Source organism: Mustela nigripes, chromosome 4, assembly GCF_022355385.1.
Source record: "Mustela nigripes isolate SB6536 chromosome 4, MUSNIG.SB6536, whole genome shotgun sequence".
Lineage (NCBI taxonomy): Eukaryota > Metazoa > Chordata > Mammalia > Carnivora > Mustelidae > Mustela > Mustela nigripes.
Genome location: NC_081560.1, coordinates 45,389,688 through 45,416,946, shown reverse-complemented (window position 1 = coordinate 45,416,946; position 27,259 = coordinate 45,389,688). Strand labels below are relative to the sequence as shown.

At 54.7% G+C, this 27,259-nt stretch overlaps 1 protein-coding gene across 10 annotated transcripts in view; it reads left to right on the top strand.

Moving 5' to 3' along the window:
• Positions 1 to 27,259, top strand: part of MINDY4 (MINDY lysine 48 deubiquitinase 4) — a 122,084-nt gene that overhangs the window by 63,295 nt on the left and 31,530 nt on the right. For 9 of the 10 annotated variants that reach the window (XR_009403778.1, XR_009403777.1, XR_009403776.1 and 6 more), the window contains exons 10-15: positions 4,168 to 4,269; positions 5,846 to 5,909; positions 6,964 to 7,029; positions 12,108 to 12,175; positions 23,414 to 23,477; positions 25,816 to 25,977. Coding sequence is in view for 6 of the 10 variants with exons in the window: in XM_059396631.1 (XP_059252614.1) it covers positions 4,168 to 4,269; positions 5,846 to 5,909; positions 6,964 to 7,029; positions 12,108 to 12,175; positions 23,414 to 23,477; positions 25,816 to 25,977 (526 nt within the window). In the remaining 4 variants the exon portion in view is untranslated. The remainder of the gene's footprint in view (positions 1 to 4,167; positions 4,270 to 5,845; positions 5,910 to 6,963; positions 7,030 to 12,107; positions 12,176 to 23,413; positions 23,478 to 25,815; positions 25,978 to 27,259) is intronic. The other variant, XM_059396628.1, reaches the window with a different exon arrangement.

Genomic DNA, 27,259 nt, shown 5'->3' with positions numbered 1-27,259 from the left:
GACCGAGGCTCAGAGAGGCATGGTGCTCCCGCAGGGTTACTCCTGGCATCTGCAGTGGCGCTCTGTTTGCCATCCCATTCAGCTGTGCCCCAGAGGAGACTCTGGGCAACAGGAGAGCCAGAGAGGTCAGAAGCGGCTGGGCCCACGAGGCTGCTGGCGTGTGTCTGGAACATTCGAGTGCTGGATCCCCAGACAGACTCTCAGTGACCAAGGTGCGGCTCTGTGTTTCACAGGGGCCTTCAGGGCACAACCCGCGCCAACCCCCGACATCCCCTACTTTAGAAGAACTCCATACAGAAGTACTAAGAGTAATGCAGCAAACAGCTCTTGTGAGCAAAGGGTGACAGCTCCGTAGGAGCCCCTCTTCATGCCCATTAATTTAATCATACAATTTGAATACTGGTGGGCGGGCCGTTGACCTTTCTGCCTGGGCGCTGTGTGCTGAGCTGGGTCCGAGGCTTTAGTACTTCCTTTTGACTCTGAAATTCCAGGATTTCAGAAATGACCCAATTAAAAAAAAAAAAAGTCAGGTGACTCCCCTTTCCTCTTCAGGAATACCATGGTGGCCTGGCCCCCCACACCACGCAGCATCTGCTGCTGCCCAACTCTGGGCCCCACGGGGGCCCCTGAAGGACCTGTGGGCCTTCCCACACTGGGGCTGGTGGTGGGGCCCCTCCTCATGCCTTCTGCTCACCACCGATGGGGAGCGATTCTGTGAAAGCAGCGTGGGGGATTGACTGCGCCCTCCAGGGAAGTCATGCCGAAATAAAGGCCTCTTGGCAGGGATGGTGTTTTTTTCTGTGGGCCTGTCTGGCTTCATCAGGACCCACTCCGTCAGGCTGGCAGCTGGCCTCTCCTCCATCAGGGAGGAAAGAGCCAGGCATCAAGACTCCGTGTTTTTCCCCACAGAGGGGTTGTGCTGGTGGCTTTGGGAAGGGACAATAGTCTTACTCCCCTGCAGGCCTAGAAGAGCCACAGACCTCCGATGAAGGCAACACAGGAGCCACCCTTGTCATTGAGGTTTTGTAGGTGAAAGCAGGGAGTTCCTTGGTGAGGCTGAACTTGGGGTGACTCACCACAGCGCCCCCTTCCTCATCGTCTGCAAGGACAGCCCTGTCTACCCTGTGGCCAGTGACATGGCAGAAAGGGCAATGCTGGAATGATGCTTGGGGGCACGTGGGCCAGTGTCAACATCTGTGTGGGAAGGCGAAGGCCAGTGAGGGCAAGGGGCTTCCCTGAGGCCTGGGAGCCAGGAACCAAATGCAGCCCCGACTGCTGCACTTTTCCATTGTGTCTTCCGGAAAGATGGCAAACTGGGGCCCAGGAAAGGGTGGAGACACTGGAAGTTTTTCCAAATGGAAGCCAGTGAAAAGAATGAGGACTGTGTGTAGAAAGAGGGTCTCTAACCAGTCTGTGAGATCAGAAAGACACGGGCCGGACCAAAGAGCCAGGTCTCTTGATAGCGTTGGACGGCGCCCAAGAGATGGGCTTGAAGACAGAGGGTTGCTGGGTTCTACGGCCAAGAGCTCCAGACAATTGGTTCCAGTTTCCTAAGTCCTCCTTCCTCCCTCAATGCTGTTTTAATTTTTCTAACTTTACTGTGTGACTTTGGGTGAATCTCTTAGGCTCTGTGCCTCATTTTCCCCATTTAAAAGCAACAATACTGCTGCCTTTCTAGGGTAGCTTTAATGGCTAATGAAACAATACATGTGAAGTATTTCTAACAGTGCCTGGCCCATGATAGGTACTCAGTATATGTCGGCTTTTCAGATCTTATTTGTGGCTACACTGAGAAGATTTCAGTCAGACACATGACTTGCTTAGCGTAGAACACAGTGGCTGTGTGAAAGGTGACCTCTTAGGTCCATGTCTGCAGGTTTCCCAGTATAGATATTCTAGGCAGAGATTACAGTCCAGACACAAGTTTGCACAACTCCTGGCCACAGCAAGGGTTCTAACTGGGGAGTACCCTGGTCACCCCTGTGTTATAGGAAGAGCCCACAGGGACAAGACGGAGCAGAAATGCTGGTCAAGCCCTGGCTGGAACAACTCAGCTGGGGAGCAGGGCACACGGGTCCCGGGCAGGGGACAGGAAGGGGATGGGCAAGGAGATGTGTTTGACAGGATGTGACGGTCACCTGGGTGGGGGCAGTGCAGGAAACAGGAGCTGTGGGGATGATGAAGTCAACTTTCATAGGTTCTGAATCCAAGGGGATAAATGTCCAATCTTTTCTCCTTTGTGTGACAAGCCCTGCTTTGCAGGCCCCTCTCTGTCCTTGGCATCACTTCTCCGGAAACCCAGCACAACATTTCCTCACCTTTGTTTTCATAGTTGATGGTGACCCTGACCAGTGATCTCCCCACAGCCCAGGCTGCCTGGTTTAGTGATGGTGTGGTAACCATTTCCTCGGGGAGCATGGCAGGCTTCCAGAAGCTGCACAAGTAGCAGGCAGGCTGCCATTTCATTTTTCAAGTGGTTGAGGACTTGCTGTTTGTCTCATTATGTTTGAAGGATGACCTGGTGTCAGGAGCTTGCTGTCACTTTCACACCAGATGGTTGGAGTTCACCTTCCTGTCACCACAGCCAACGTGGGGACGTGATGTTTCCATAAAAACAATAGTGATAGGTATCCATTATTGATCATTCATCCTGTGACCACAGCCCATACACACATCACCTTGTTTAAAGCTCCCAATGCTACGGGGCAGGTACTAGTGTCGTCTCCAGTTTATGGAAGGGGAAACTGAGGGATGGCTCTGCCATTTGCCTCCCATTTTAAGGGCACTGGTCAGCCTGGATACAGACCACTGGCTGTGTGTCTTAGGCACTGGGGAATGACCTGTGTCCCTGGTCTTCTGGTCCCCGTTTCTCCAGTTTTCTTTCTCCCCTGCACAGTTCAGCATGGAGCTCAGGTGTTAGTGGGCCACTAAAAACATAAAACCCCCACCCTCACCCCTTGCCCCCCACCCTGCCGTGCATTCCTTCGAGCCCCAGCAGGGTCTTCCTCATGGCATCATGGCTAGGAAGATTCTAACACTCAGACTGCTTTTGTAAGAGTTTAATTTTCCTAAGAACTTAGAAAAAATTCAGACTGCAGCGGTGGACAAGAACTACAGCTTTCAGAGCCCCGGAAAGGTGAAACTGAAGGGAGTGTCTCTATCAGGCTGCTGCCTGTTCTAGCCTGTTGCTCATTTCATGCACCAGGGCTTCTGTGTTATCAGTTTTATCATACGCATCTCTCTGCCGTTTTTGACATTGCTGACTGCCTGTTTTTCTCAAAGCTCATTTGCTCCTAGGATTCTGTAATAGCACTATCTCCCTTCTGCCATGCCCCTTCCTGCCTTCCTCTGTGTCCCTGGTATACAAGAGTCCTTTGGGGTTTCATCCTTGTCTGCCACCTCTGCCCTTCCTCAAACTCCATTTGGGAAATCTCAACCCCCTAAGGGCCAAGGGCTCCTCACATGCTGGTGCAGCATAACCCTGTCTTCAGCCCCAATGCTCTCCTGGGCTTTCCATGTGTCAGATAGCTTCAGCTAGAGGGTCCCGCCTGTACCTCCAGTTGCTCCCCCAGTCCTCCTCTCTGCTCTGTATTTCTCATTTCAGTGGGTGGCCCCACTGTGCACCCACTAAACCCCCAGAGTTCACCTTGGATCCTCCCTCTCCCGCATCCCACAACCTATATCTAAGTAAGCAAGGCAGGGTGCTTTCCCACCATTTCCTGTGGCTGGTGGGAGTTAAGGGCACCTGCTTGTCCAGCCGCTGTCTCCAGGGGCCCGGTTGCTGGGAGTGGCCAAGGCTGGGTCAGGGCGGTACCAGACATTTGGCTGGGATGGCTCACTTTCCTTGGGGTGGCAGGAGCTCCCGAGCATGTTCAGCGTGGCCTCCTGGGCTCTGTTAGAGCTTACGGCCCTGCCAAGCCTCCAGGATTCCCTCTGCTCACCCGGGGCCAGTTCCTTGATCTGCTTCTCCTCCAGCCCCACCCAGGGCCTCTCCATCAGGGCTCTTCCTTGGCTCTCATCGGAGGAGGCCTGGCTGGATAGAGTCCCTGGGCTGCAGAGCCCTTTCTGCGTGTCAGAGGAAAGAATAGGCCATCTGCTACAGGGCTGCCTCATCCCTTGTGGCTTGTGTCCTCACAGGCATAAACATGCTCTCCTTTTCCTCCTCAGGCAGCTGCAGCCTTCCAATGCCCGCAGGAGTCACTGCCTTGCCTTGGCCATCGCGGACATCGTGTGGCGGGCCGGGGGCCGGGAAAGAGCCGTGGTCACACTGTGAGTGCTTCCCAGGGCTGTGCATGGGGCTGCACTCATGCAGTGGCCCAGCTGCAGGCAAGCTGGCTCTGTGCTTTCCTGCCTTGGAATCATCTGCCCACCCCGCTTCTCTGTGTGTCCTCCCGGGCGCCAGCCAGCACGAGCCCAGGGAGGCCTCCCTGCACACAGAGAGGCCTGGAGGGGACTCCATGCAGCTCCAGTTTCCTTTCTACCTGGGGGAGGGGTGCCGTGTCTGCCTGGCCTTCCTCCCTGGGGAAACTTGGGAGACACATCCCATCTGAGAAAACCATAGACCTCTCAGGAACCAGTCGCCCTCTGCTTCCTACCTCTCTCTTGGTCCCCAAAGCATGCTTCCTTTCCCTTTGTCGCTTGGAACCCTGTTCCTTGGAGGAAGAGATGTCCCCTGCCACCTCTATGTGACTGCAGGTGGAGGACACCATCTATGTAATCCACATGGGTGGTTTGCCAGCTTTTCAGTCCAGCCCTTCCGAGTGGAGGCATCACTTCCTCCCAGGCCCGTGGCTAAGCTTTAGCAAAAGGGGTGCCTTTTGGGGCCAAAGACTACACTCTCCTGGGGTAGAATGGTCAGTAGAGCATAGTGCTTAAGAGAAGGGGCTCCAGAGGCTATTGTTTATTAGCTGTGTTTATTAGCTGTGTGATCTTGGGCAATTGACTCAACCTCTCTGTGCTTCATGTTTACTCATCTAGAAATACCAGTTAAGTAAGGAGTATCTGGTAGAGTGACTGTGAGAATTAAATGAATCACTATAAGTAAATTATGTACAATAAATGATATTATCTATCCATTTAAATCATTTGTCCATATAAGTAAACCGTAAGTAATGATAAACGTGAAGGACTTAGGACCATGTCGGCACATACTAAAATGTCAGCGTTAGGAACTATTGTTGCTGTTCCCATGGAGTGCTTGTCCTTGGTACCTGTGTTCCAGTGAATACGTTACTACGCATTAATCCCGGCCCTTAGGATCCGCATGGCAGCCCTGAAAGCAAATGGGGCAAAAATTCTGTTTCCATCCATTTGCAGATAAGCATACAGAAGGCCCGAGAGAGGCAGCAGCTGCTCCCAGCCTACGCGGCAGGCTAATGGTCCCGCGGACCCCACACTCAAACCCCGCTTCTCGTGCCTGCCTCACCGGGCATGTGTGGTGTAAACAGACGCTGATGGGGTCAGGGTGGGGAGCCTTAGGCTGGAGGCTGGAATTCCTCAGGGCCCTGAAAGCGAAGGGCAAGTCAGCATTCCTCCGTCTGGAAGTCTGTCGGCTGTGGGTGAGAGGCAGGCTCGCTAGTGCCAGGACGTGGGTTTGGTTACCCTGAGCTCTCCTTCTGCCATCTTTTTTCCATTCCTTTTCCCACCCCCACTCGCGGCATCCTCTGGGCCCACGCCAGTGGGTGAGTTCTAAGCGGGGGAGAAATGAGAAACCCTTGGTCCTGTTCTTTCCTCCAGAGCCCCCTTTTGATTTGTCCTCAGTTAATGGCACATGTGGTTTCCCCCTGGCTCAAGGGCACATCTTCTTTCCACACAGAGGACTCATGCATCTCCCTTTCCTTTTTAGGGCTTCGGGAACACAGCAGTTCAGTCCAACAGGGAAATACAAAGCAGATGGAGTCTTAGAAACAGTACGGCTTTCTGGAAAATTATCACGCAACCTTTGGCTTTGTTTGGGGACGGTCTCCTTTCATATATAAGTAAATCCTCCCTCAGCTGGGCACGGGCCAGCCCTCCCTGCAGCCCAGACTAGCGGATCCTCCACCTGGGATTGGGGTGGGCGTCGGGCGCTGGGTAGGGGGACGCTCGCCAGAGCTGCCCTTGGGGCCAAAAGGCTGAAGGGCGCCCTGTCACGTGGAGACTGTAGAGACAAGCGGGCCATGCCTGATGCCTTCTGGCCAAACCACAGCCGTCTCTGTCCCTCTGTGTCTCCTTGGCACCCTCGCCGGGGTTGTGAGAGGGCGGGGGGTGGCAGGGAGATGGAGGGGGAGTTAGAGAGTGGGGGACAGAGCACCAGCCGTGAAACCAGACCCGGTATGACCGAGTAAGGGAAAGAAATGGGAGACATGAGGATACAGACACCGGGACATTTTCCACAGACGCGCCCCCTCTTCACAGAAGACTTTTGTTGGACCTGGTTTGTTTCCTTTGATCTAAGTTTGGGCCCGTGTGGCCCTGGTATCCTAAATAGGGGCCTTACCTGCTTGGGTAATCTGTCTACAAGTGGTTTTTTCCTGAGTTGCCTGAGAAAGCAAAGGAGACTGAGACCCACGGCTTCCCACTGAACTCAGGACACTGCCAGCCAGGCTCAGAGTGGGCCTGGCAGTGACCAGTTGGATGGGATGCTCGCCCCAAACCCCCTGCGCCCCCAGATGCTTCTCAGATATCTGTAACTGGCCTGCAGGGGTGCAGCCAAGCTTGAGCTCCCCAGTGTCTCCATTCCTGGGATCTGTTGGCCTGGTGGAGCTGGCCGGGCGGACTTGACCTGGAGACCCCAGCTGGGCCCTGTCTGCCTTTTAAGTCGCATGCAGGCATGGGGATGCCTCATTGCCCTGGTTCTCCAGGACACCTCTGTGACTGCAGGGACATTCCCACTTGGGGTCTTGTAGCTACCGAAGCCAGGGCAAGACCCAGAACTGTCTGTGGGGCTTGGGCAGCTCACGCCGTGCGTTTGTGTCTCCTCAGCTCACGCTGCACAGTTTGACCTGCTATGAGGAGTTGGTGACTTTTCTCCAACAAAGCATCCATCAGGTATGGATGATGGTTTATTTGGGGGGGGGGTGTTGTTAAGCCGTCTGCTTTCTTTGATGGGGACCCTGCTGAGTACAGGACCTTGCTTTGTGCCCTGGGTGGCTGACTGAGTCCTCCTGTCTGCTGGAGGGGATCTGTGCCCCCACTGCTTGCTGTGAGATGGGGTGGGACACGTCCAGGGCCTGAACAGCACAGAGTGCCATGGGGGTTCAGAGAAGGGCTGTAGCCTGGCTAGGTTTGTGGAGGAGGGAGTTGAAGGCTCCATGGTAAAGGATATGATCTCTGGAGCCTTCCATCTGGGTTTGAATCTAGGTTTCACCCCTTACGTACTCGCTCTGTAACCTGGGGCAACTTCTTTAGCCCTCTATGCCTCAGTTTCCTCATCTGTAAAATGGGGCTGATAACAACAGTACTTGGAACTAGTGCACCAGGCTCAATGTTGTCACCGATTTTACCTTCTGTTGTTGATGTTATGATCACCATTATTATTATTCTAGGCCCCCTTGAGACTGGTTAGCTGTGGACATGTGGAAATGAGGGGGACGCACTGCAGAGGCAGGGTACAGCCTGAGCCAAGGCCGAGAGATGACCTGAGATCCCCGACCACAGGGTCTCATTTTCTTTTCTTTCTTTTTTTTTTTTTTTTTAAGATTTTATTTATTTGACAGAGAGATGTCACAAGTAGGCAGAGAGGCAGGCAGAGAGAGAAGAGGAAACAGGTTCCCCGCTGAGCAGAGAGCCTGATGCGGGGCTTGATCCCAGGGCCCTGGGGTCATGACCTGAGCTGAAGGCAGAAGCTTAACCCACTGAGCCACCCACGCGCCCCTAGGGGTCTCATTTTCTGATGTCTGTGTGTCAGGATAGAAGGAAACCAAGCATTGAGCCCTTCTCCAGTGTGCAAGCAAATGCTCCGTGCCTCTTCTCTGCCTTTCCTTCAGCCTCCTGAGCTGTGGGACTAGCTCTTTTAGGCTCCAGAAAAGGTGACTGAGGATTTGCTGATGAGCCTGGAGGATGGGAGAACTTGCCAGATAAGGGACCAATCTAGACACTCCTGTCAGAATACTTTCCTCCTGTTCCCTGAAGGCACTGGAGCCTGCTTGGAGACCCCTGGGAGGCAGGGGTGCAGTCACTAAGTTACTTATTCACCCCAGATTTTCTGCCCCAGAGCTATTGCCTAGGGGTAATTCAGCCCCAAGAGCCAGGCCCATGTCCTCAGCTTAGGACGCTGCCTTTTGGCACAGACTGTTCTGTCTGGCCTTTCTGGGAGGTGCGAGGGAGGGGCTCTGCCATGGGCGGGGTCCTGGCCTCAGCTGGCTGTCACTTGCTCCATCCCTGGCTCCCTTTGGTTCTTCATGGGCGTAACCCAGTGGGCTCTCTAATGATGCGGCTCATCCGGAGCAGCTGTAGGGGGCCTGGAGCAGGGGTCTGGGGGCCTCCTCTGGCTTCTAACTCAGCCCCATGGGATCTCAGGCATGACATTGGGCCTAAATTGCCTCGCCTAGGAAACAGAAGATGGCACAGTTAGCAGATACTTCCAGCTCTTTATTGTCCAATAGAGGTTTTTGAAGAAGAAACTTAAATGCACGGAAGAGAATGTCTTCTAAATTAAGCAGCAGGGGGATCGAAACAAGCAGGAAGGATCCTACTCTTCCTGCACTCAGAGCGTTGTGAGAATGCAGCGATGCGTCTGAGAGCTGAGCAGGGCCGATGGCCTCGGTGCGTGTGTTTGGACCGGGGTGCAGGCCCCCCTGGTACCTGTGGTGGCACCTGGGAGAGGAAGGCGCCCTGGGAGGCTTTTAGGGGGCAAAGGAGAGCCCTGGGGCAATTGCTCACAGGCTCCAAGGGTCTGTCACCATGCATGGATGGCCCCGGCTGGGGGGATGCCTCTGCACCAAGGCTTCCTACAACCTCATCTCAGAAACGGGGCCTCCTTCCTCCCTTGGTCCATACCCCAGGGTTTCGGTGAAGCCCAAGCAAGACAGCGACTGTGGAAGCAGTTCAGAGAGTGGAGCCGGGACTGGGAGAGGGGTCGCCCCCTTCCTGTCATTCCTCGGGACCCAAAGCGGGGAACCATGTGCCTGCGGTCAAGTCTTTGACCCTCCTCCCCCGGAAGGTAGTGTTTTCCCCCAGTGTCTAATTTTGTTTTTGCTGGAAGCCGTTGAGCTGCCTCAGCATTACCCTCACCGAATTCATTTTTCATGGCCTGGGCCTAAGAGGGGTGCCTTGTGCCAGGCCTGGAAACGAACACTGAACCATCTCTGCCCAAAATAAATAGCCTCCTTGCTGTGTTTTCATTACCGTTCACCCTGTGGGCGGGATGTCTGGCCGCCCCCCCGTGAGCTGGTGAGGCCCCCGCCCCTGCCTCCAGATGAGGTTCCAGGGTAGGCTTTGGTCCTTCCAGGGCCTGAGCCGGGGCTAGAGAATGGCCCCTTCTTCCCAGGCTGTACCAGACAGTTTCCCCCTGGCCCTCATGGCGGTTTCCAGCCCAACTGCCTGTCTGGGGAGCTCTCCTTTCAGAGCAGGCACCTTGCCCTGCGGCCTCCCATGTCTTGGCAGCTTGAGTTTGATGAGATAATTTTAATAAATTTTTTTTTTTAACAAAATGGAATATTGGTGCCATTCAGTTGTGTTCAGCAGGGCCCAGTAGCCCCAGGCAGCGTCCTTTCTCCTCACTCACTCCATCACCTCACTAACCAGTCTACACGGAGGGGCTCGTGCACGGCTCCTGGGAAGCTGTCCTGGAGGGAGTCCCAAGGGCTGTGGACAGTGCTGGCCTGTGTAGTAGCAGTACTGCTCTGGGTTACACAGACAGAGGGCGTGCAGCGGGCTCCTGTGTTCCCTGCTTCATGCCAATCCTGCAGCAGCACTCATGGCAGAGGGGAACAGACTGAGAAAGTTCTGTGGCTCCCCCAAGACAACGTGCCAGTCCATGGCAGCAGTTAGGTGGCCTTCCCGAAGGGGAAATGGAGACCGAGAGCTCTGTCACTCCCCAAGGCAACATGGAAGTCTGCAGGAGAGTTGCGACAAGGGTACTGGTCCTCCCAGGCCCGTGTTCCCCTGGGCAAGGATATCAGCAGGACTCTTTGCAATGACCAGAACACTTCCACAGACTTGGTCTTATAGAATGCACATCAGAACCCAAGGGAAAATGCAAGGATGGGATTTGTCGTCCTCGTTGTGCAAATGGGGAAACTGAGGGCAACAGAAGCGAAGTGACTGGCCTGAGATCAGAGAATAATGATCAAATTGATTTAAGATAGTTGTTGATTCATTTATTCCATTTTTAATCCCCCCAAAGATTCTGTTATTGATAAATTTATAAAAATAAGAAGTTAATTCTATAAAAATGATGTCCTCAGGGCTCTTCTGTGCCCCAACCAGAGTAAACCTACCCCCTCTTGCCTCTGGGCCTTTGCTTGTGCTTTTCATCTTATCTGGAACAGCATTTCCTTCTCTTGTGATTCTTTCTTGTCCTTTGGGTTAAGATATCACTTCCTCCAGAAAGCCTTCCTTTACATTCCTTTCTTCCCTAAACCCCTCTCTGTGTGTTTCCAGAACACCTTGCTTTTCCTGTCAGAACAGAGCCCCTCCCCCACTCTTCTGTAGGTGCTTCTTGTTCTTTCTTCTCTGGGTTACTTCCCATGAAGGAGATCCATGTCCACCTTGTCCACAAGCATAACGTCAGCAGGAAGCATCCTCTTGGCATGAAAGTTCACACAGAAATTTTTTTTTTTTTTGAATGACTGATCGAATTATGGTGTGAAAATAAAGACTATGTTTTGAAGGAAAGAAAAGATAATTTAATTTTATCAGAACCTTGAGCCGAAATAATTACCACAGACGAGGACCATGTCTGGCTTGGAGCTTCCTGGCAACCCAGGCAAAATGGAAATATGATAAATTATATCATTCTTACCGTTTCAGGAAAACAAGCTTCTTTAGGTCTAGTACCAAGTCCACAAAAACAAACAAACAGAAAAAACTGACCACACATAAGGAACGCTGACTCTAGTCAGGCAGCATCTGCCATCACCAGATCACAGATGGGGAGAGGGTGGGATGACACTGAGTGGCGGCGGGGAGGGTTGGCATTTGTCTAGGAAGCCTGAGTGACCTAGCCCATCCCGGAGGCTGTGGCCTCCTGGGCCCCCTGGACAAAGGGCCGTGCAGAGCTGGCATTGTACCCATGGCTCCCCTGGGGTCAGGCCCTGTGCTACATGCTTTACAGGGGTTATCTCACTGACTCTTCACAACAACCTCATGAAAGTTGGGCCCATTATCATCATCTCCATTTTACAGATGAGAAGACTGGGGCACAGGGAAGTTAGGGAAGGTCTCTGTGCTCACCTAGCTAGGAGTGGCACAACCAGGATTGAAACCCATGCAGACGGACTCGGGGCGGTGGGCTCTAACCCAGAGTTGGGACTGGGGGGAGATAAATCAGGTGCTCTCCTTGGGTACAGAATTCAAGGGGGTACCAAAATCCTCAGTAATCAGCAAAAATAATATTTTCATACCAGAATTAATCCAAAAAATCCACAATGAACAAAATACCAAAAATGTTTGGCAAATGGGATCTATCCTTGCACTTGCACGGCTCCCCTCACTCACCCCTCCTGACCCTGACTCTGTCCCCCACCTGCTCTCTGCTGTTCTTAACGCAGTGCCTGTCTAAGGCATTTGGAATCCGATGGAGCCTGCTAGCATCCCAGCAGACCACTTACCAGTGGTGTGACCTCAGGCCAGGTGCTTGGTGTCTGAGCCTGTTTCCTTCTGGGGCAGAGGGCAGTGTTAACAGTACTGTCACACCAGCCTGTGACGGTTTTCAGTGTGACGGTGCCCGTAAGATACCTGCAGGGCAACGGAGGCTGGCCCGGCTGCTGTATAACAAGTGTCCAGGACGCGGACCTTATGGGCGTGCTCCTTGATGGACTGTGTGTCCAGTCCCATTGTCACTTGGGCTGGTGTGCTTCCCATCAGTGAGGGGGCCTGCTCTGGAGCCCCCTGGCAACCTCTGGGACCGGGCTGGCGGCAGCTGGCTCCGGTTCAGGCTTCTCACTGCATTCTCTTCTTCCCAGTTCGAAGTGGGTCCCTACGGATGCATCCTCCTCACGGTGTCTGCCATCCTGTCCAGGTCCACGGAGCTGTGAGTGTCTTCCTCCCTCAATTCCTGGGCAGGGCTGGTCTGTCTGGTTCACAGCTGCCCCAAGCAGAGCCCAGGGCCATTCTTGGTGTGCAGTAGGCCTGTAGTGAGTGTGGTTGAGAGGGTGAAGGAAGTGGCAGAGTGGAGGAGCGGTGTAGGCCAGGGCAGTTGGAGAGCTGCAATGCTTGTGTCCAGGGCCAGCCCTGAGGACAACAGGTGAGCCGGTGCCCAGGGACCTTGGAAGCAAGACGACTTCAATGACGTGCATTTTTATCAAAGGCAGCCTCCCAAGCTGCCTGAGAGCTGGACTTTCTCCATCACACTCATCCTCCATGGGCTTCCTAGGCTTCTTCTCCCTTTTTGTCACTTGGGCATTATGTCACCAGGGAGAGTAGTAGTTTAACAGCTCATTAAAGGTTTTATAAAGTACAATTGACTACTCCTTCCCTTTCCAAGTAGAGCACAGACTCCAGAGGGGATGGGGGATCTGGGCAATGAATTTTCACTTGGCGGGGGGGTGCTTGCTGTGGGGGATGATTTGGGAACAACCCCAAGCAGGTGGGCCCTGAGGAGTGGGGAGTCAGAAGGAATCGCTGTGTGGTGCCCAGGCTGGGGAGGCCCCAGCAGGAGGAGACACTTGCTCCCCGTGGCTGGGCCCAGACAGGGCCTGTCCCATCCCCTGCAGGCTCCGGCTCGGGTGGGAGGAGGACGAGGGGGCTCTGTGGCCTCGTGCCGCCAGCCTGCCTGCTGCTTGCTGCTACTGACCTTATTAAATGCGGTACATGCACAGATTTTCTAATGGCATTTTTCTTCTAATCCTGCCATAATGATATGATTCATTCCTGGCCCGGGCTCACGTGCATGGAGACCGTAAGCCGCACCACCTCCTCCCCAGGCCTGGGTTTGTTAATCCCTGGCAGCCCAGGTTGGGTGGGGATTTCTGGGTGTGTGGGTGAGACCCCTGAACTACAGAGAGGAAGCTAGGCTCTCAGAAGGGCCGGGCTTTGTGACATCTGTCTATGTGATCTCCCGGGCCTGTTTCCCTATCTGTACAAGAAACCCTCTGGCTCTGGGGGTCTAGGACTCTGAGCAGAGTGTCTCTGTTCTGACGGTCACTGGGGCAGCTACAGCAGGTCCCACTTACCAGCCTGGGAGCTGTTTACATGTGTGCCCCCATAGGGAGCAGCTCTGGCGGCCCTCTCTGTCCACAGGGGCCTTCAGAGCCCCATATCCAGGCTACTTTCCATGTTGTCCAGAGCTGGAGGACTTGGGCTGCTTCTGTCCCCTCCCTGCCCCCTCCAACCAAGACAGGCAAGGGTCATTCCCTGCCCAGGGTCTGGTACCGTGGGGCATCTATCGGGGGAAGGCTGCCCTACTGGGCTGCACAGCCTCATGCTAATAGGCCTGAGGTCTCAGCCCTGCCACCATCCTCCCCTCACTACACACACGCAGAAGTACAGACACACATACACACACACACACACACAGATACACACAGACACAGACTCACAGATACACAGGTACAACATACACAGATATGCAGGTAGATACACAGACACGCAGGCATACAGATATACACACACATAGAGACACAGATGTAAAGACACAGACACACAGACATACACATGCACACGAAGGCAGACCTACACATATAAATGCACAGACACACACATACAGACATACATAGAGAGACACAAGCACACGGACTCACCAAGAGATCTGGCTGGTGTCACCTTATTCCCCTTGTTCTCAGGACAGAGGAGTGAAAGTGCACCAAGATGATCTCCCTCCTGCTCAGGGCTCCTGAGGACCTTCCTGGGTCCTGGAGGCTGATGTGTTGGAGTCCCCAGGGATAGCTTTGGCCAGCCCATCCCTGCCTTCCAGAAGGACTGACACTGAGCCCTGCTTTAGCACTGGACCCAGCAGGGTACCAGTTGAGCTCATCTTACTCCTGGGCCTCCCCTTGCCTTCTAAGAAGGCAACATAGGGGACACTCTCATCAGCAGTAGGAACGAGAATAAGCAACATCCGGCAAGCTTCCCTCGAACCCAGTCTGATGCTGCAACTCTTACACCAGAAACTTGCCTTGTCCCCACACAACCCTGTTAGGTGGCACTGGTGATGCCTACCAGCCTCCTGTCTCTCAGATGAAGAAACCAGGCTGGTCCCGGGCTCACACAGCTCAGCCCAGGCAGCCAGGTCTCAGACTGGGTTTGCCACTTGGTTTCAGGTCTGAGTCTCTACTCCTTTGAGGCCGAGTTTCTAGCTCTGTGAAAGGGGGAACGATAATTCCTGCTTTACAAGATTGAATGAAGATTTGTAGGTCGAGGCTTCCAGTGGGTAACATATTTTAGGTGATGGCCCCTGCTGGTCCAACCCTGTCCCAGCTGTGCTCAGAGACACCTTGTGTCCCATCCTGTTGTGTCTTGTCCTCAGGCTCAGCTTGGTGGTAGAGACATAGCCACGGTGGTGTCCCACAAGAGGGGATGGGTCCCCTGGTGGCGGTGCTCACCCCAGCAGGCATGTCCTCGGCAGCCCAGGGGGCTCCTAGGGGGCTGTACACTGTTTCTCGGAGGGCGCAAGAGAAGGGGAGGTGGGAGAACCAGTCCCTGCCCTGGGAGTGTGCCATCCAAAGATGGGCTTGAGAAAGACACTCACCCTGTCTTGTTCAAGTTCAAAACCACTTCTAGACAGACTAAAGGCTTCTGGTGGAGCATGGGGCAGCTTTGGGCCCAGGGCTGCTGGGGCGACAGGGAGTGGAGCCAGTCACTCCTCCCCGTGGTCGGGGGGACTGCTGAAAGGGGTGGCAGCCTGAGGGGAGAGACAGAACCATGGCGAGGAAGAGAATGATCCCTTGAAATGGTGCCTGGATGCCGTGAGAGATTCACGCTGACATTATTTACAATAACACGTTAGACTTCCTGGCATTTCCAGGGCTCCTCCAAGCTGTTCTATGGCTTAGAAGGGGAGCCCTTGGAATGGCCTACACCTCCTCTGTGCTCATCGCACACTCCAGAGGTGCTTCCCTCGGCTCTCCAGAGCCTCCGGTCTCCCATCTCAGGACGGATGCCAGACCTGGAGGTGGGTTTGCTGCGATTCCCTTGGCAGGGATGACAGTCCTGGGATGGTGAAAGGCCACTTCCTCCTGGCCTGCCACAGGGGCTGGCAGCTTGCAAAGGGCCCCTGTGGGCAGAGGCCATCCAGCACAGGCTCCCTTTGTCAGGCTGAGCTAATAGGCTTGCCCAGGGCAGCCCCAGTGGGTGACAGGTCACACCAGAGCATTCCACTCATTGGCTGGGATGCAGCTTTCAGATATCTGGGTCTCATCTCTGCTCTGCCAGCATAGCCTATGCTTTAGGTCCTTTACCTTTAAGAGGAGGGAGGCAAACTTAAACTGCTGCTTAAACTGTGTAGTGAATCTGACTTTTTTTTTCCTAAATAAACCATATTCCAAAGCTCACGGTAAAAAGTAGATGTGGCAGGACCGGAGTGGGGGCTGGGGGAGGTGGAAACCCCTGCATGCCCCTTCCTGTCTCCCAGCCTGGCCCCAAGAGACCCCTGTTTGGAGAAGGCCCAGCCCTGCATACATAGCTTACCAGCTGTAGGACCGGACGAACCCCGAGGGCCTTCCTGCTCTGGAGTTCAGATTCAGCCTCGCCAAAGCCTTTGATGCCGTTTCAGGGCGATCTGTTACTACTTTGGGCAGTTGGAAACATGTCCTGGTAGCCCAAAGAGAGCAGTTTCTCCAATCATGGGCCGTGCGGTGGAGGGCTCAGAAGCTACCCCCAACCCAGCTTTTTACAAGTACAGCATGTATGGGTATGCTCACGGAGGTGTGTGCATGGGTGAGGGATCTGTGACGCTTTAGGACTGGGTGTGAGATGATGTGGCTGTTGGTGGTGACCTTTGAGATTGTGGGAAGGTGACTTGATGGTGTGAGTGTGTATGTGTGTCTGAGCACATGGCCATCCCTCCCTCTGAGCAAGGGCTTTCAGACTCCTGCCTGAGGCCCCGGGGGCAAGCCTTGCACCCAAGTCCATGCCTCCTGTCCATCGGCTGTTCCCAGCTCTGGGGGGAGCCAAGGTGAGGGTGCCAAGGGAAGATGTGAACACAGCCTGGCCCAGCCTAGCCACTTTGCCCTCAGAGGCCGGAAGAACAGTAGTGAAGCTGGCGTTTGATTTTTGTTTACCGGGGCTGATTGCAAATCCTCTATTTTTTTCCACTTGATTTCCAGCCATCTATTTTCCTGCCTAAGATCTTGAGTTGCTTACAGTAAATCTCATACAGGCTTTCATGCTTACCTAGCTCCACTGCTTTCCAAACCACACGGCCTAGAACTTTCCCCAGCAGGCTCTCACAAGTCCCAAAGATGCTTGGGGCCCCGGGGTCGGAGGCCAGCTCAGAGCCAGACCTGCACAGTCCCCTGGGAAGCCAGCAGTGATTTGGGGCCAGGCACAATGGGGGGCTCCGGAGATGCCCACTGAGTGGCTGAGGCCCAGCTGGTGGGGGAATGGCTTGTGAAGAGACCTTTTTCAGGCCTCACAACCCATGGCACTCAGGGCAGTAGCATTGTGGGCCATCCAAAAGCAATCTTGAAAGTCCAAAATAGGCAGTAGTTTGTCATCTGCTGAAATAATTTTTGAGGATCACAAGCCGGGCCTTGAGCGTGAGGGGCAGCACCCACACCGGGGTGGCTTTGTGGCTCTCTCGGTAACGTTCTCCAGGAGAGGAAAAAATAACAGCACTGTTTAGTTCTTTGTGGAAATAGCCCTGAGAGAAAGCCAACCGTGAGTGTTGGTGATACAGAGGCAAGTGACAGAAACTTGAATCCTAGCCAGTGTAAGCAGAAAACAGCACTATTAATTGATTCGTATCAAAGCCCAGGGCTTTAGGAGTGGCTGGATCCAGGAACCAGGCAGCGTCTTTGGGACATGGCATCCCTCCTTCTGTCCCATCATGCTTCTTTCCTCGATCATAGCTGTGTTCTCAGGAGGGCCCTGCTGCATGGTGGGCTTCGGTGAGACCTGTGGAGAGGAAGCCCCCCTGCTTTTTTTTTTTTTTTTTTTTTTTTTAAGATTTTATTTATTTCAGAAAGAGAAAGGCAGAGGAAGAGGAAGAAGCTGACTCCCCACTGAGCAGGGAGCCCAACATGGGGCTCCATCCCAGAACCCCGGGATCACCACCTGAGCCAGAGCCAGACACTTAACCCACCGAGCCACCCAGGCGCCCTAAGGAAGCCCTTTCTCCAGTGCCCCTCAGCCTGCTGGCAGCCGTGACCCCATTTGTGATACCTCATGGTGCCCAGGCTTAGGCTGCCCCCATCATGGGGCATGTGAACACAGAGGGCCCAGAAGGCAGGCAGAACCCACAGAGGCGGGACCACTCTGACTGGGAAAGAAGTGGGTTGTCTAGTCAGGAACTGGGAGCTTGGAATTTATCAAGGAATGTGATACCAGGTATGAGTTTGGGAGTGGATCAGATCTGGGCCTTAATTGAGGCCCCCACAGGATTTCCTCAGAAACAAGGGTGGGGTATGCCTGAGGGCAACAGGTCCACCGGGGAACACTGAGTCTCCTGTGGCTGAGGGGTGCAGCTCAGCCCAGGCTACACTCGGGCAGAGCTAGGAGGGTCTCCTGACTCTTGGTGCCTCTAGCACTTGCCACTTACCCAAGGGCTAGACTTCCATGTTCCTCGAAGGGCTTGGGCATCCAAAGAAAGAGGATGGGCCTTGGGAGGAAGGAGAGGTAATTAACTTTTCGGAAGAATCTTCTGTTCCAGGCCAACTTCAGTCGCTTGGGTGGGAAGCTTCCTTCTGGCTAACTCCGCACCCCTCCTGGGATTCAGCTTCTGGAGGCTATTCCATCTGGGCCTTCCTTGTAGCTTCTTCTGGGGTGGGTGTGGGCCAGGCTTACATAATTTAGGGCCCGTTTGCTGTGCATCTGCAAAAGAAGAGCCCAGTTCTGGGAGCTGGGGGCCCAAGGGACATGACATACCTCTGGCCGTCAAAGTCCTTGCTGCCCAGAGGGACAAGGCTGGAATGGGTGGGTGCTCTGAGGAAGGGGCCGGCTGAGGAGAGATGGGCACATCTGTCCCGGGGTGAGGGAGGTGTCTTTATAGAAGAGGCAACATTTATCATGGCTCTGAGGGGTATATGGGAAGGGTTGGGAAGGAGTGGGAAGGAAGGTGCCGGCGCGTGGGGAGAGGTCTAGCGGGTGGTGAGTTGGAAGGCAGCTTGGGAAGGGCTGGCGCACCTCTCTGTCCCCTTCCTTCCTCCAGGCTGGCTCCTTTCTCTCCATCCTGCACCTTGCCCTCCCTCCTGGGGTCCCTACCTCTCCCCTTCCTGTCCTGGCCCCTGCCTGGAGAGTGGCAGCCACAGCCAGCCCCTCCACAGAGGAGCTCTGTGCTGTTTGTGGGGCCCTCACGGCAATAGCTCTTTGAGGTGCCTGTTGTTATCCCCATCAGGAGATGACATCCTGAAGGCTCAGAGAAGGAAAGCAATTTGCAGAAGGTCACACAGGGCAGGTGGCAGCAGGGGCCTGCCACGCAGGTGTCCTGACCCATCGCCCACTCCCTACAGGCTTTCCTGGGAAAACAGTCCATATCCGCTCTACCCAGGTCCTTTTTAGATATTCATAGTTCCATTTCGGCCGCTTGCAGGCCTCCATTTATTCTGGGTTCTTGGCTGTGACACGAGCAGCTGAGGTGGCGGGAATCGTGACCTCTTGGTCATTGTGTTTGTAGTTGTTGTTATTGTTGTTATCGTAGGAAAAAGGAAGTGACATTTACCAAATGCCAGATGCTTTATATAGTTCACCTTGCTCTTCCAGCAGTCCATAGTAGAGGGAGGCACTGTCCCACCTCCCCCTGCAGCCTCAGAGAGGGGGACAGCCAGTAAGTAGCAGGAACTGGATTCAAATCCAGGGCCCCCTGCCCAGGAGCTCAGGTCCTCCTCGTTATTCCACCACCACCCTTCTCACTACTGATTGGTCCTCAAAAGTCAGTAGAATTCCCAAGGGAGGGGGCAGCAGGGAGGCCCAGCCAGAGTGGGGTGTGGTGGCACTCCTGGGGCCTGGGGCCTTGGGGTCAGGTGGAGGGGAGGTGGCTGGCCAGATCCTCCCGGGTTAATTACCACCTATTTTAGGCATGATGTTTTAAACATCAGAGTCACAAACCAGGCACACTTGTTCACATCCCAGAAGGTCCCCGGACACCCCTGGCTCCTGTCCTCTGGTTTTCTAAATGAAGACATAGGCTGGGAGAGAGAGAGATAGACAGGGATTTGCCTGAGGTTAACTCAGCCCATCTGAGGCTGAGCTGGCCGCTGATCCCACTTCGTGGACATTGATTTTAGGTGAGTGGCTTTGACGATGGACTGGAACCATGTCTCTAGACCACTTAGACCTACTTTATTCTTATTCAGAAACATCTGTACCAGATGCCCAGATTCACATGTTCAGATGGACATTGGGGAGGCTTAGGGTGAAGGAATAAGCTGTGCCCCAGCCAGGGAGGTGGGGACCAGAAGTGGAGCTTCAGGGCTCCCTGACCTGCTTGGGGGCTGGCCAGCCAGGCTGAATATCCCATATTTCAGGCCACAGTGGACACTGTGTGATGCTGGCGCCGGGGGCGCTGTCCTGGCCGGCCAACTGACTATATGATCACAAGACCACACACGTCCCTTCTCCTTTCTGGGCCTCAGTAACCCCCTTGGTGAAATGGAGATGGCGATTCGTGCTCTTCTGGCCTCGTGAGGCTTCAGAAAGGACGGTGGATCTGAAAGTGAGCTTCCAGGTTCTGCAGAGTCAAGGCTCAAGCCCTGTACACTGCTCAGTGGCAGAACGTCTGCCCTTGGAGGTGTGTGATGAGGGGCGACTGGAGGGAGCAGCAGCGCTCTAGCCCAGCTTCCCATGCTCAGTCTGGCCTGAAACCTGTCCCTTGCCTCGGCCTGCTTGTGTTCGTGTGCTAGGCATCTGTTTTCCCCGCTGCAAACAGCTCAGCCCCAAGGTCTCTGCCAACCCCCTGCATCCTCTTTGTTCCGCTTCTTGGTGCAGTGCGGGGTCTCTGGGAACTTTCTGTGGGGTCCAGCTGGGAGAAGTAGGCCTTGCTGGCATCCTGGGCAGAGGTCTCTGTTCCTCTAACTCTGGATGCTTCTGCAGCGAGCTGTCCCTCCGACCGTGGTCCACGTTCTGGCCCTTGGCTCCCAGAATGCTGAGGAGGAGTGGTGGTGGCAGGATAGCCAAGGGCCCAGCCACTCCTTGTAAGTTTCCCTTATGGCAAGTCTGCTCAGGCTCCTCCCACGCTGTGCTTCTCAGAATCCAAAATCCTGGCAAACTCCTGCTCCCTGAAGGGGTCCCCTGTGTGCATAATAGCCTCAGGGCGCAGGCTTCATCAGTCTGAGGCTGCCCCTGGCTCCTGTCACCCAGCCTGGTAGCTGGCCTCAGGCTGTGCGGAAATTTTTTAGGGCCCAGCATTGTCCAGTCCCCAGGTAGCCCGGGGAAGGGACAGCCTGCCCTTTGGACTGAACAACATCAGTCCCAGGGAAGTCCTCAAAGCTGGTGGCTCAGAAGCTTCGTGAGTATGGGGACCTCAGAGCCCAGGCAACCCTATCCCTCATTCAGCCCCTGCTCCCAGGATGCTGCATGACCTTGGAGACCTGGGGGTTCCCCAGAGGGGCTACAGGAGCTGGAAGAGGGGAAAGGATGGGGTGCCTTCAGCCAGAACAGCTCTGCCTTAATGTCTTGTGCATCTGGCTTCTGCCTAGAAGATGACATTTGAAGAAAGAGCTCTGAGTCTAAACAGACGGGGGAGGCCGCCTGGTATGTGTTTGCTAGGGCAGTCGTCACAAGCACCCACAGCCTGAGTCGCTTTAACAGCAGAAACTGCCAGGTCTGGGGGCTGGAAGTCCAAGATCAAGGTGTCGGCAGGGTTGGTTTCCCTGGAGGCCTCTCTCCTGGGCCTGTGGGTGGCTGCCTGCTTCTGTGGCCTCACTTGGTCTTTCCTCTGCCAGCTCGTATCCCTGCCATCCTCTTCCTGCAGGGACCCATTCAGACGGGATTAGGGCCACCCGAATGGGCTCGGGGAACTTAAATCACCCCTTGAAAGGCCCTCAGAGCAGAGCCACATTCTGAGGTACCAGGGTCAGGGCTTCGGCATACAAATTTGGGGGTGACACAGTTTAGCCCCAATCACCATGCATCTTGTGTTACAAAAGGGGAGACTGAGGCCCAGAGAGGAGAGTATGGCCACCACAGGGCTGGCTGGGGCTGGAACTCCAACCTGCTTACAGCCCTGCCCTTTGAACTGCCCTCTCTCTGGGCAGGGCAGAGGCCATTTTCTCTTTGCTCAAGGACTCCTCACACTCCGCTCTCCAGGGAATTCCCCTAAAGGGAGGTCTGGGCATCTAGATTTGCCAAAGTTGTAAATCTCTTAAGCCGTAAGCTGCTCCCTGGCGTCTGGCGAATGCCCTAATGTGAAACGCAGACGTTCCTCCCTTTCAAGCTCCGTGCTCACTCCTGAACTTCCCATCGTGTTTGCACCTAAGGATGCAATTACCATTTCCTGCCATTGTCCTCTCTGCTTGTCCCTCCGCTCTCGGCTGACGCAGGCTCTCAAACCCGCTGGGTGAGCACGAGGCTGTGAGATTATGGAGATCGGACCGCTTCTGAAAGCTTTGGGCTGGCTCGGGACCAGCGATGCTTATCAGTCCACCCAGGACTCCTTTGAGGTTATTTTCTTCTCTTCAGAAGATGCCTGTATATGCGGCAAAAAGCGTTTCCATCAATTCTTCTGCCTGAGCTAGCGCCAGTTGAGTGCTGCCTTGGGCCATTTGACGCCCCCGCCGGCTCCTTCCCAGGCCCCCTGGGCTGTCTCTGGTGGGTGAGCCCCCTAGTCCCTCCCCAGGCCCCCCAGGCCCCCATGCTTCTCCACCAGGTCCCCGCAGTGCCAACGCGGCCCATTTTCCCATGTGGACCACAGACCGTCCCCATTTGTCCACGGTTATTAAAAACCACAAGAAAGCATTTCTCCAGCAAAGGTCACGGAGCTTGAGTTTCTTAACTTGTTTGGGAAGGATACGGGGACCAGGGTGTTTTAGGTTTGTGGACTTATGGCAGATCTTAGATTTAAAGCATAAAATTGAGACCAGGTTTCTCTTCTCTTCCACTAAAAGGGAAAACAAACATCGTGATTGCTGAGCCCTTTCCTCTGGGTTGTCTGTCTGTGGTCTCTTTGGGGTGGGGCCAGAGGGGGCAGGCCGGGCCGCTGGGCATGAGCTGCAGCCTCCTGTCTCCCGCAGCGATGCCCTTGTGAGTCTTTCCATGTCTGTAAAATATAGTAACCCTTATTCTGCCAGGGGCGGGACTGTATTCCATGGATGCTGGCTCCTTTCTGGTTCTGTGGCCGGCAAGAACACTTGGTCTCCCGAAGGATTTACGTGGGGGTAGGGAAAAGGAGTTGTGTCCTGGTGGGGGACTTTCTAGATTGTCAGAGAGTGTTGAGGTTCATGGAGGGCTGGGCTTGCCTCCTTTTGCCAGGCTCCCCAACGACAGAGCCACACTGATGATGACTTCTGGTCCCTAGCTCTGTACAGCCCTAAGAAATCAGCTCCTTCTGGTTTGAGGGATGTGTTTTGGCCAAGGAGCTTTTTACCTCATGCCTTCTGGGGGGCTCCCGTCTGAGGGCAGAACCATTGTGGTGACCTGGAGTCGGGAGAGCACCGGCCTCCAAGACGGGCCGCGGGATCCTCCATTGACTCCATAGGCCAAAAGCCCCATGCCCTGGGCAAGTCAGTGCTGCTCTGAGCCTTGGTTTTCTCTCAATGTCTGGGGAACCGTGTGTGTCCAGGGCCTGGTACACAGTCTGTGCCCAGGTGGCACGGCTATTATTATAGGACTCCCATCGCTCCCATTGAACAGACTTGCAGGCTGAGGCCTAGAGACGGACGGGGATGTCCCAGTGCCCATGCTGGTAAGTGGCAGTTGGGCTGTGAATGCGGGATGCTGGACTGCAAACACAGGGGCCTGTCACCTCCCTGCGTGTCGGTAGTGGCCCCAGGGAGGCCAGAGTGGAGGTCACAGCCCAGAACAGAGTGAGCGTGGGCTAAGGAGCCCTGGGTTGGCCCACATCCAGAATTCTGGGCCTCAGCCTGGACCCCGAGAGGAGCCCCTGGTCCCCTAGTGAGGTTTGCCCAGAGGCCTGAGTCAGGCAAAGGTGTGCTGATACCACTTCTCTTCTGTCTTCTAGTGTCCGCCAGGACTTCGATGTCCCCACCAGCCACCTGATTGGAGCACACGGATACTGCACCCAGGTCGCGGTTGCCGAGGGTCACTGGGCATTGGGCCCTTCTTATCCTTCCTCCCCTCTTCTTTCCTTGCCACCACCCCCCAGCCCTCTCCTGGTGGTTTTCATGTGCCAACCTCTCTGTCATGGAGACCTAGAAAGGCCACTCATCTCAGCTTCTGCTCCAGGGGTCTTGCTGTGCCCGATCTGTGTACTTGGCACTGCAGGGGAAGGGGGATGCCAGGGATAGAGCCAGGTGCTGCACAGCCCAGAGCCCCAGCCCGAGCCCTGGGGACAGACTGGGGGCTCTGGGCCAGCTGGCGCCATGAGGGCCATGAGGGCCACGGCATCCTTTGTATTTGCGCAGGGCACCATCTTGCCAATGACCCTCCCTGAACTGTGTGGATCTTCTTCCCCTCCCCAAGCCTCAGTTCTCTTGTTTCTAGAATGAGGAGTTTAGGCTAGACCAATGCTTCTTAAACTTTGATGGGCGCATGAACCCCCCGAGAGTCCTGTTGAAAAGCAGGCTCAGATCCAGTGGGTCTGGCCTGGGGCCTGATGTTCTGAATTGCTCACAGGCTTCCCGGAGAAGGTGATGCTGCCGGTCCATGGACCACACTTTGAGTAGCAAGGGGCTACGTGTCCACTAAGCTTTGCCACTGTGTTGATTTTGAGTCTTGCAGCAGCAACAGCCTATTTCCCCTTTCTCCCCCGTTTCAAGAGGGCTTCTTCCTGTGCCAAGGAAGGTTTGAGACAGACGGGGAGCAGGAGCCTTCTCCCCCTTGAAAACCAGATGGGAAAAATTGAACCTATCTGAAAGGGGCCGCGCCTTTCTTAGACGCTGCTGCCCCCGAGGTGCAGTATCTCAGAGCAGACATTTCCTCCAAATTCTTTCTCATTTCCTCTGCAAGGACACAATGGGGCCCCTTCGCTATCTCCCTCCAATGGGGTTCCCTCCGTTGTCATCACAGGGAGCCTCTTTTACTGTCACAAGGGCAGGGGTCTTGGTGTTGACGGAGGGCTTTATTCACCCAGGCATGTCTTTTATAATTCAGGGGAAAACACTTCTGTGAACTCTTCCCTCCAGAGCTGATGCTGGGAAAGGCCTCTCCTGGCCATTCCCACATACTGTGGGGCCGTTGCTGCCTGCTGGCCGGCCACGCACGCTGCTCCATCAGGGTGGGTCTAATGGGGCGTGCTGCCTGCCCAGGTGGGCTCACTTGGTTCCCTCCCCAGTGGCACAGTGGGCACTTAGCGGCCAACATTCCTCTGGAATCTCTGCGGCCAGGTGGTCCCCCGCGGGTAACAAATGCAGGGAGAGGGAAGGACACCAGGGAGGATGCTGGAAAATGTGGGTGGAAATCCCCTCCCATCGGGGGGGCCCCAGGGTCCCCATTCCTCACAGGAGGGTGGACCCTTCAATGCCCTGCTAAAGGAAGGGCCCGTCCTACCATGTTGATGCAGGAGGCGCTGGCTAAAGGAGGCAGCCAGAGGAACAGGACTCCCCGTGTCACTGATCTCTGGGTTCTGGAGTCAGCACGCTTGTCGGCCTGTGACACAAGTTACAGGGCCCCTGGATACGTGACGCCACTTGGCCAACAAGGCGGGGACAGATCTAGAACCTAGCCTGGGGCTTGCTCGCCTCTGCCTGTCTGCCTCTGCAGGCCTCCTCTCTCCCTCCTCTGCTCAAAGACCCCACCATTGCCCACGAAATCCAAATAAGCCCTAGAGCTGCCTTCTTGGTGTTCACACCATTGTCCGCTTCCTGGCGTTGATAATGGGCGCTGGTTGTGTAAGATGTTATCATTGGGGGAAGCTGGGTGAAGGGTGCACAGGAACTCTCTGTACTATTTTTACAAATTCTTTTGAGTCTATAATTATTTCATAATAAAAAAGTTTATGAAAAAAATGCCATCTTTCAAGACCCACCCCAATGTGGCTTCTCCACAGAGTGGCTCTGACTCAGCCATGGAGTCCCGTGCCTGCCTGGCCCAGAGGTCTCTGAGCTCGTATTTTTGTATTCCCAGTCACATCCTACATTGTGCCTTAGCCGCACAGGGACGCACCTGATCCCTGCCCTCGGCATGGAGCCCGAGGTCAGGAGCCATTCTTACCCTCCAGCAGTCTCCTGCTGCCACTTAGCCTCAGTGAGTGTCTGTGCGATCAAGGTCACACTGAGTTCCTAGAGTCGTTTGACTGGGAACCGCTGGCAGTTTTCCCTGATGGCTGGTGGGAACTCCAAATCCCAGCCCTCTTGTGATCTGGGGCTCTCTCCCTCCTTGCTTTCCTTCCTTTCCACCCTTTTTTTTTTTTTTTTTGTCCCCAATCTCCCTTGGACAAGCCTTTCCCCTTTCTTTCATCTACAGGAACTCGTCAATCTGCTCCTGACCGGGAAAGCCGTGTCCAATGTTTTCAACGACATCGTGGAGCTGGATTCTGGGAACGGGAACATCACTCTGCTCAAGGGCATTGGTGCGCGCAGTGACGTCGGGTTCTTATCCCTCTTCGAGCACTACAATGTGTGCCAGGTACTGGGGCGCAGGGTTCCGGAGACAGAGGGGCCTGGCTCCCTAGGACTGGAGAGAAGGAAGGCAGGGAAAGGGAAGCTCCACTCTGGTTTCCAGACCTGGTCACAATTTGGTCCAGTCTCAATCACAGAGGGTTTGAGAAGAAATATTACTTGGCTGCCATTGAGTTTTAGCATGAAATTCCCGCCCAAAGCCAGCCGGTGCCATGTTCTGGGAAAGGTTGTTTCAAAGGGACTCCTAGGGATTTCTAGGGGAACTGTGGGTCAGAGCAGATGCAGTTGGGGTATGTGTGTGTGTGTGTGTTGCCCACTCTACTCCACTAATCCCATCTTAACTAGTTAGTCTTCAACTACCCGAATTGCAAGTAAGATCACATTCTAGGGGCTAGGATCTCCGCGTATCTTTTTGGGGGGCCAGTTCCACCCTAACAGGCCACTCGATCTGTTTGCTAGTGTACTGCCCCCTCTCCTTCCTCTCTTCCTGCAGCCAGGGTCTTGAGAAGGCCTGGGCCCCTGGCAAAGTCAGGCAGGGTAAGGTGACAGCATGTCTCTGCAGGGCGGGTGGTTGTTCCTGTCTAGCCTGCTATTAGACCCTCTATGAGCCTCTGTCTTCATGTCTTCAGAGAGAAGACATTGTTCTCTAGCTGGTTTCATGGTGCCCTTCTGGCATGATCACGAGTTCAGGCTGCCGTCCCGTTGATAATGGGCCATGTGGTGCGGCCTCCGCCCCAGGTCCTGCCCCTGAGGACAGGAAGCCGAGTCCTGGGCTCCACAGACTTGGGGAGAACAGAATGGTAGTGGCTCCCTGATTTGCTGGTGTCAGGAGGGAGCCCAGGAATGCAGCTACGTGGGCCTGGAGAAGTACCAGGGCTCCTGAGCGCCCGGCCCTGGGTGGGCTCTAGAAGCATTTGGCCTGAAATTCCATGGGCTGAGAGAGGTTACCTTGGCCAGGCTCATGGAATCCCTGGGCTTACCGTGCATGAGCCCTGGTTTTACTCTTGCGTTGAGGGTGTGGGTCGAAAAGTAAACTATTTTCCTTTGGTCTGTGGAGGGTAGTTGATGGGAACATCAGTTGGGGGTCATCCTTCCCTTGGAATAAAATGCCGATTGAAGAAATTCAGGCCCTACAATGATCCAAATTCTTGAATCCACACAGGAACCCACCCCCTGCCCCCAACATACACACACACTATTATACGGTCGGCTGAAGACTGAAGCTTGTATCTTTCTTGCAGCAAGAGGATGTTTGCTCCTCTGCTTTGGCGCTGCAGGATCTCTGAGAA